Raw genomic sequence first — 9669 nt, 5'->3', positions numbered from 1 at the left:
CACACACACACACACACACACACACACAACACCAGCACAAGTTCTTTGTCCCCCAACAGTACTGTGTTGCGTTGTGCTAACTTAACTCCCAGCGCCAGTGGCCATTGTGGGCCTTCCTGGGACAGAAATGTTCATTTCCTGGACGATCATCCTTTATCTAACTACACCGTCACAGTTCCGCTTTTCAAACCATAGCCTTTCTAACCACCAAAAGGGAAGTTTAACCCTTTTGCGTCCACCAAGCCCGGCCCATGCACAATTTTGATCATAACTTTGGTTTTCCTTCGGCACATTAGGAGATTTTGGGCGTTGTGAAAAGCTTGAGCTCTGAAGAGTACTCTAGCACCCGGATCTGCCCGGTTCAGGATTGTGAGGTTTTGTGCTTTCCACTTGGTACGCCGTGCATTGCGTGAGCTCGAAATAAAAAGACAAGATCCAATTTCAGCTCATTCGGTGGAGGGATGTACTCAAAGTAAGCTGTTTGATTTTCACTCTGTTTTTCTTTCCTTTTTCTCTCTTTTGTCTTGTCCATTGTTTAGTCTGCACACACACGACTGATGATCACATTCATAACATTACGGTTGACGGAAACGTCACCTGCCAACCGGGCTATGAGTACAAACATCCTCAGCCAGCATGCCAGATAACGACTCGGGCCCTATCGTGCACTCCCCGTAAGTTTGGTGAAAATTGCCGATTGTTATCAGCTTAAAAAAAGGGGCGACAGAACACAGGGCTCGACAGACATGGCAACAACCTTGTCACAGTAAACCAAAGAACATCGTTTGAACAATTTTAGAGAGCAATAATACTATTTTCTGGACACACAAATTGGGCTTATGAATGCGCTGACGAAAATAGCTTGTGTTTTGTCAACCTTTTTCTTTTTTCTTTATTCTCACATTGTTGTTGCTGATACACACATGCAACGCTTTGTTCTCATGTTTTCAATGGGTTTGTGTTGTCGTCACCAGGCAAGCTTGGCTTGCCTTTGCGTAAGCCGAATGGAACAAAGATGCGAGGAGCGAGCGGGGTCACTGTGATTAATGGTGCTGCATTAATGGGGCGTGTGCATTGTTTTCCTGCCATTCGGCTCAACGGGTGCGAGTCCACTGCCACAAAACACACTGGCATGGCAGCTCTGTATAGAAACTCATGAACTGTGTACCGTCATGCTCACACATGTACTAGAACCTGCTAGAGCCGACCTGATATAGTACACAATCAAATACTGACCACCAACTTCTGATGTATGGCTGGCAGTCTAGATGTGTCCAACTGTGATCATTTCAGGTAGCAATGACTTTGAAAATACATTCTGGAAGCACAGCGCACAATTCCTGCATGTAAAACATTCATAGTGAATACCATCCATCTGCACTGTTCTATCCCGGCTGATCATCTACTGCTGCAGTGAGCCGGCCCAAATGAAGGGGGCTAGCAAGAGTACATGAACCCCAGAATGTGCAGCTTAGGACTTTTTTTGCATGGGTGTGTGTCGCGGCAAAATTCCGGGAATACATTATATTTGGTGCAGATCTGAAGTGGGAAGTGGCCGAGTGCATGCCTCGAGACCGGCCTTGCGCTGGTGTGGAGTGTACGCATGACATCAGAAGACCCTATTACGCTCGACCAAGACCCTATGCAGAGCTGGATCAGGCGTTGCACACTCTGGGGGGGGGGGGGGGGGGGGGGATAATTATGTACTCTTGATACAACTGAGCTGCAGTGGTGCAACAAGGCACCTGCTTGAATCTAGCTTGTTCGCACTAGATCACCACAATGATGTAATCCCAGAATTCCGTAATGGCTGCAACCCATCCAAGCTGCACACTCTGGGTTTCATGTACGCTTGGTGTAAGCACACACACACACACACACACACACACACACACACACACACACACACACACACACACACACACACACACACACACGCACGCACGCACGCACGCACACACACACACACACGCACACACGCACACGCACGCACACACGCACACACACACATACACACACACACACACACACCTTTGGACCTTTGGAAAGCCCATCGCCGAAGGCGATGATAGCTATTAGGCGAGGCAGTAGTTCTTGTGTCGGGATAAATCATTCGGACGGCGAAAGTCGCGGCCGCAGTAACAGACGAACACTCTTGGTTGGGGCTGGCTTGGTGGCTTCCGACGGCTACGTTCGCGCCAGTCCCTCCGGTCCTGAGCAAGGTGGTACCATTGCGCCTCCGGGATACTGGTCGCACGCAGGTCTGAAGCTGCCACATCTCTCCAACGACGCTTGGGTCCAGGGCGGCGGCGCGTGTTAGTGCCCTCCGCAAACAGGATCTGCTTTGGCAACCTGGTGTCGTCCATCCTTGCGAGGTGACCAAGCCATCGCAGGCGATTCGCACGAATGGCCTTCTCCAGCGAGGCTGGCATGCCGCTGCGCTTCGCGCACACACACACACACACACACACACACACACACAATGAATGACTGAAGGCTTAGTTTCTAGCAAGAAATACATCCATGATGCGCAGTCATTCTTTACATGCATCTGCACACTTAGGTGGAGCGGCGTGACTCCAACGTTTTCTTCTGATGATTATCAGATCCAATACACCACTGAGTGGTGGACATAGAACACCGGGATATTATGCAAGCTGGTGTTTCAAAATGAATGTACGAACTAAAGAATAACAACAGCGATGATCGAGGTACAGTCAGTGGTGCCAAATGGGAATTTGATAAATCAAAACGTGTAAGAAAAAAGGAAGAGGGAGAGGGCAAAAAACACCAATATGATTGTTACGTTTGTCATCTGGTTTTACAGAAATCCTCATCATAATATTCATGTGTTGAATTAAGGGTGGTTACCCTTTCACAATCTAGAGTATGATGATTGGGTTTCCCGGCCTGTGACTACATACATACATTTTACTTGCAGGTTTGGTCCAATATCAATACTGTGCGAAGACTAATGCGGTTGTCCGACGAACATTTGACAACCAGTACTTGAACCACCCGAATGCCGTGACGCTTTGCCACAACGCAAATGCCAGTATCCTTAGCAGTAGTGCTTTCGATGCGGGGTGTGCATCAAATGTAACTGGCCAATGGTACATTGGCTGGGTCGACAAACAGGCCACTAATGGTTCCGTATCTGATACCAATGGAAATAGGCGTACCCCATCCGATGAAATTTATGCCATGTGCGAAATCAGTAAGTTTGCGTATATCTTCTCAGTGTATTTGTGGAAGTTTGTATGAGGTGTATTGCTACGCATACCGTAATGTCGCGTGCATAAGCCGGATTTGTGCATAAGCCTGTCTCGTGTAGAAGCATGAAATCTGCAACAGCTTTTCGCGTACAAGCCTGTCGCATGCATAAGCCGGGCCAGTACACGAGACGCGCCACGTGTCGCGTGCATAAGCCGGGCTACTACGCAAGACTGGTGAGCGCGCCTTTTACATGTTCATGTTTGCATGGTACCGTACACTTGCACACGCGGAAAACGTGGGAAGATGCGGAAATCAACACCAGCTGCGCTCGACGGCCATGCAGCACTCTTCAAGCTTCAAACTTACCTTTCCCATGGCATTTTCCGTCTTGTCCCTTGGCAAGTTGCTTGTGTGTGTGTGTGTGAGAGAGAGAGAGAGAGAGAGAGAGAGAGAAAGGAGAGGGGGGACGCGGTTCAGGGAGCGAAAAAAAAGAAAAAAAATCCCGTTGGAAAATGTTGGTTTTGACGTCCAAAAGTCAGCAGTTTGCGCATACAAGCCTGGTCATTGAGTGGTGCTTGTCATATAAGCCTGTCTCGTGTATAAGCCTGTCTTGTGTACAAGCCTGACTCCATCACCGGCTTAAAGGCATATAAGCCCCGGCTAATGCACGCGACATTACGGTATATAGCGTCATCAAGTCATCATGCATGTTATTCGAACTGATAGAAACGTCTTTGAAATACAAAACATATCGGTGCCCGAAATTGCTAATCTGTTTGAAATGCACTGTAATTTGGAGGCAGGTAAACGTGTTTGAATTACGTTTTCTGCTTCCCTTTGTCCTTCTTCGTATCCAGCCTGCAAGCGCATGGCGCAGGATCACATTCTCAGCATATCAGCTACGGGACATGTCACTTGTGAACAAGGTTATCAGTACCTTCATCCGCAACCAGTGTGCAATGGAACGAATCAGGTTCAAGCGTGTACTCCACGTAAGTTTGGTGCATTGAAACCTGTCTAAGACGACCGCCGCTCAAGGGACCTCTTCAAAACGCGGTCTCTGCTACCAGGTGGCCTTCTTAGCCAGGGTCATTTGACTGAAACTATCACCTCTTGGTCCTGGTTGCAGTGGTCTTCTGGAACATGTGGTCGCCTCATATGATTGGTCGCCTTTTCAGGTTTCACTGTACAAAGATCAAAGGCCCTCCACAACAGGCTCTCAACAACAGCAAGGACAGTTTTTCTGAAAGCCAACGGTTTCTGGTAAACATTTGCAGTGGCGCCAGCAAAGGAGTTTCATCCTGGCTCACGTCATCGCCAGGAGTTGCCAATGGTACGGTATTGAATCGCTCGGATTTCAGAGACGCTATCGCCATTCGCTACGGCTTGCAGCTGGATGGCCTATCCCCAAATTGTGTGTGCGGCAAGGCAATGACTGTGGACCATGCGATGACCTGCCCTTGCGGAGGGTATCCAACCGCCAGACACAATGAGGTCTGGGATCTCCTAGCAGATGTAATGCGTGCAGTTGTTCAAGACGTGGAGGTCAAGCTGAAGCTCCTGTAGTAGCTGGCTCTCGGAGACAATTTCACACACTCAAATAAAGCACTCACTTTGTGGTTTTACGAATAATCGTAAGGACAGAATATTAGTTGCACACTCGGCAAGTAAAGATAAGAAGTGAAAGAGCACAAGAAAAGAACAATGTAAGAAGACAAAACACACGGCGAGCGGCAGCCATGTTTTCTGTCAGTGACCAATGAGCACTCTTCGATAACCGGTTACCGACAATATTGAGCACATTCTGGAATATTAGAATAAGCGGCCAATCACAGTTCGCCAAAGAGAGTCACATGGGTAAAGTGGAGGAATACGGGTTTTAGCTATACACAACTCATGAGTGACTCACGGAAAGATACAAAAAACATGCAAGGAGAGAAAAATGTAACTACCGTCAATCCTGGGGTTTGAACCTAGGAATCAATGTAGGAATCAGTGTAGGAATCAGTGTAGGAATCAATGTAGGAATCAGTGTAGGAATCAATGTAGGAATCAGTGTAGGAATCAGTGTAGGAATCAGTGTAGGAATCAGTGTAGGAATCAATGTAGGAATCAGTGTAGGAATCAGTGTAGGAATCAATGTAGGAATCAGTGTAGGAATCAATGTAGGAATCAGTGTAGGAATCAGTGTAGGAATCAGTGTAGGAATCAGTGTAGGAATCAATGTAGGAATCAGTGTAGGAATCAGTGTAGGAATCAATGTAGGAATCAGTGTAGGAATCAGTGTAGGAATCAGTGTAGGAATCAGTGTAGGAATCAGTGTAGGAATCAATGTAGGAATCAGTGTAGGAATCAGTGTAGGAATCAATGTAGGAATCAGTGTAGGAATCAGTGTAGGAATCAGTGTAGGAATCAGTGTAGGAATCAGTGTAGGAATCAGTGTAGGAATCAGTGTAGGAATCAGTGTAGGAATCAGTGTAGGAATCAGTGTAGGAATCAGTGTAGGAATCAGTGTAGGAATCAGTGTAGGAATCAGTGTAGGAATCAGTGTAGGAATCAGTGTAGGAATCAGTGTAGGAATCAGTGTAGGAATCAGTGTAGGAATCAATGTAGGAATCAGTGTAGGAATCAGTGTAGGAATCAGTGTAGGAATCAGTGTAGGAATCAGTGTAGGAATCAGTGTAGGAATCAGTGTAGGAATCAGTGTCCGGTCTATCAAATAATGCAACTCCTAATTCCTCCGCCCAGGCAAAAGTTTTGCTTATCTCCTTCAGCCCAATGACAGGTGTCTGGCAGCAATGTTTGCCTTTTGTGCACTTCACCATCACACATATCTGCTGGTTCAGACGTACCAGTTCCAAACAAGTTGGCGAAGTCGGCAAAGAGTAAAGAAACACCTAGAGTAGAGCGCGTTGAACGCGAGTGGACTGGTAAAATAGACACGAAGTCAGTCACTGGTCAAGGTGGGTGGCTGGGTGCTGCTAGAGTACCACTGGAGTACAGAGCAGAGGTGTCATGTTGTGAAAAGCCAGCGTGTTTGATTGCATCCGGCACAAGATGTGTGTACGGTTAAAATGCACGTGAGCTTGACGCTGAGAAAGCCACTCAGCGACGCTCGCCCACATACTGCAAAACGAACCAGAATCGGCACTGGGAAAAACAGGGGAAAAGAAAGGCTTCGATGACAGGGTCGTCACTGACCCAGCTCATTCGCCTAATGTCAACGTGAACGATCCTGAAGCGACGCTGAGCCCGTCAGCTTCGGCTGGTAAGAAACACTACCGATCGTACTCATGAAGGAGTGAAGCGCTTAGAAAAGTGTCGATACAAAATATTTGCGCTTCTGGAAAGTGCGAAGTACTACCCGACAACAAGTGCTGCGTCGGCTGATGACAAAGGATGACTTCTACATCTTTCGACTTGGAGAGTTTCTCTTGATGTTCAACGACTCCTCAACTCATTCTGAGTCGTTGTAAGCCGTTCTGAGAACCTAGAATGTATCAGTAAAAGGTGGAAAGATAAGCGAAAATGTTGCTTGGGCAGAGGAAGTACACTCCTTCCATATCAGGAGGAGCAGCTCCAGGGGTTGACGGCAAATCGCTCCGTTGAGGCTCGTGTTGACATACGGGCTCGTGGTATTTGGACGCGGCAGCAGGAGGCCTTCTTCGATATCCGGGTGATGCACACTAGGGCCAGCTTGCTGTCGCGTTCCAAAGTCACGAGTCGTTTGGAGCGTAACAAAGGAGAGAAGAGGCGGCAGTATGGCGAGAGGAACAATACAGTTGATAGAGGGAGTTTCATTCCGCTTGTGTTTGCGGCAAATGGCATGGCTGGGAAGGAATGCACCATATTTTTGAAATCTCTGGTTAGCCTGATTCTCGAGAAGAATATCGATCTATCGTACTCTGTTGTCATGAGTCATATGCGCTGTCCTTTATAGTTCTGTCTCCTTCGTTGGTGCATCACTTGTTTGCGTGGCCGCAGAGCGTCCTATCGTACTAAGCGCTCTGCAAATTTTGTTCATGAATGTCGTGAACTGTCGTCGCGTGTTCAAATGTCTCGCTCAGTTTGCAAAAGATCTCCAGTTATTGATTTTTGTTTTGTATTTGTTTTTTTGTTTTTTTGTGTTTGTTTGTTTTTCTATTACGAATGATCTCTTCCATGTAATCCCTGTTTCGTGCCTTGGAGTTACAATTGTGTTCTTTTCTTGTTTTCTCGCTAGCTTCTCTGATTATTGATTTTGAATTGCCTTCATCATTGTTTTGCTTAGCATTTCTTTTTCTTTTTTGTTCCTTTTACATATTTATAACTTCGGGTTCTTTCAAATAAAGATTTTGAGTAGCAGTAGTAGTAGTAGTAGTAGTTGTAGCAAGAGTAGATAAACAAGAGTGTACAACTCCGGGATGGGTTGGCCCGCGGCGGAATTTATTGTTGACGTAATCTTTTCGACGATGCACGCGCTGCGAGTCTTTTGGAAAGTTTTGCCTCGTGCACTTGGCCGGGCTTTACATTACAAAGTCGGTGCCCAGCACGTGCTCTCACACTGCTCTGGGGCAAAATGCACGTTCTTCTGAAAAAAGGTGACGTCAACAAAAAATTCCGCCACGAGCGGTAGTATCTGCAGATTGTGCAGAAGAGATCCGGAGTTGCACACTCTTGTTTATCTACTCTTGGTAGTAGTAATCAAGGTCGGATTGTGACTTTGTGTAGCTTTTGTTGTTCTCTGCGTGCCGAAGTCTCAGCGTGAATCATTCATGCACACTTTACATTTTTCAAAGCATTCGTCTAGGGAATGAGTTTTACACGACCTTGTTACACCTGCCTTGAGTTTCTTTGGATTACACCTTTTTAAATTTTCATTTCATTGTCGAGTTTCATCCCTTGGATCTTTGGTTTTCTTCCTTCTTTCCATGTTGTATTGTTTGAATAAGCCCGTTTTGGTGTGTACTTGATCCGACTTACGAGAGCATGTCTGAGAATACCAGAGTATGTGTAGAAGTAGTCAACTCACCACCCAAACCTGTAGATCGAAAACGAACGTCCCCTCAGTAACCATTTCTTGCGTGTGGTTTCTTTCTTTGCAGACGGATTGTAAGAATATTTTAAATGAATTCTTTCCGTGACCAAGGTATGACGGCACTCCAGTAATACGCTTACGGCAAGACTTGTCCGAGGATACTTGCCACATGAGAGTGTGTATGCGTCTGTGTGTATGTCTGTGTGTGTGTGTTTTTTTTTGTGTACGCACGTGCGCGCACATGCACGCTAGTCATCACTTACAAGGCCGGTGCAAACTCGCACTGACTTGACGATCTGCCGATGGTGTTCACTGTTTTGCCCCATCCTCATTTCCGTTTGGTATTTACAATAAAAATAGAATTATTCTAACTTCATTTCCCCCTCCCCCACCGCCGCCTTCAGCATACTGCAGGATTGTAATAGTGGCGTAACCATGATGATTCTGCATTTTGTCTTTCATAACTCCCGCTAGAGTTCGAAGGTGAGGCCTTCAGAAAACTCATGGAATAGTGTTACTTCCCGCCCGTGGATTATGCATGCATATTTTTGCTTTTCCAGCCGCCATACTTGAGTTATTTACAATGTTTTCCCAGCCGCAGTTTGGTATTGTTGCGGATCAGAAGTAAACAATTTGTATTGTGTTGCAAAACACTACGAAGAGAGAGAGAGAGAGGGAGACAAGTGGAGCATGCCACTTTTTGTTCCGGCTGTGATTAGGCATTGGCGGATAATGCTAAAAAAAGGTGGCAGATTCTGCTCGAAAAGCAGTGAAATTGGCAGAACCATACAAACCTTATGGCGGGCAATTCCTCGAATTCTGCTCCATTTCTTTATCCACATACAAAACATGCATGAAACTTACCAGAAAAAGTACAGAATTCTACCAATTTTTCTGCCGGCATTATCCGCATATGCCTAGCTGTGATGTCTGCGAGCGGCATGGGTAAGGCAGCAACAGCCCTCTACAAACGAGTGGCCTCTCTGTTGGCGGCCAAGAGAGGGGAGCAGTACTCTCATGTGATGGCTTCCATCAGGTGCAGGATCGCTTTCTCCCTCTTGCGGTCCTGCATCATGTGCCTCCGAGGGTGCGGAAGGCTCTCTAGCCAGTTTGCCTTAGCTGTGGGTGATACCTCTGCTGCGCTGACAGTGGTAGAGGCCCAGGTACCGGGTTAGCGTGCACGAGCGGTATCAGTAGGGAGGTTCTGCTCTACGTTTTGGGAACGCGACGCAAAGAATCACGCGAACTTTCTTCGCGTTCCCGTAACGTAAAGAAATGCTGTTCTGCTCTACGTTTCACCTGGAGAAGTCACGTGGAATGTGTACTGGGACTTTCCCCTTCCATATTTGGCAGTTTTCTGCATGCAGTTGATCGATACCCAGCAAATCCGTACGCATTTTCTCTGCGTGTGCCACAACGTAGAGAACCCCATCTCC

At 46.8% G+C, this 9669-nt stretch overlaps 1 protein-coding gene across 1 annotated transcript in view; it reads left to right on the top strand.

Annotated features, from left to right (window-relative positions):
* The window catches only part of LOC135824283 (uncharacterized), a 14626-nt gene extending 5777 nt beyond the window's left edge, over positions 1-8849 (top strand). Inside the window, exons 4-7 of the mRNA XM_065337015.1 lie at positions 540-674; positions 2942-3217; positions 4074-4208; positions 8301-8849. Of these exons, the coding sequence (XP_065193087.1) occupies positions 540-674; positions 2942-3217; positions 4074-4208; positions 8301-8311 (557 nt within the window). The 3' untranslated portion in view covers positions 8312-8849. The remainder of the gene's footprint in view (positions 1-539; positions 675-2941; positions 3218-4073; positions 4209-8300) is intronic.
* The last annotated feature ends 820 nt before the right edge of the window (positions 8850-9669 follow it).

Source organism: Sycon ciliatum, chromosome 9 (assembly GCF_964019385.1).
Source record: "Sycon ciliatum chromosome 9, ocSycCili1.1, whole genome shotgun sequence".
Lineage (NCBI taxonomy): Eukaryota > Metazoa > Porifera > Calcarea > Leucosolenida > Sycettidae > Sycon > Sycon ciliatum.
The sequence above is the reverse complement of the archived record's forward strand: the minus strand, read 5'-3'. Positions and strand labels throughout refer to the sequence as shown.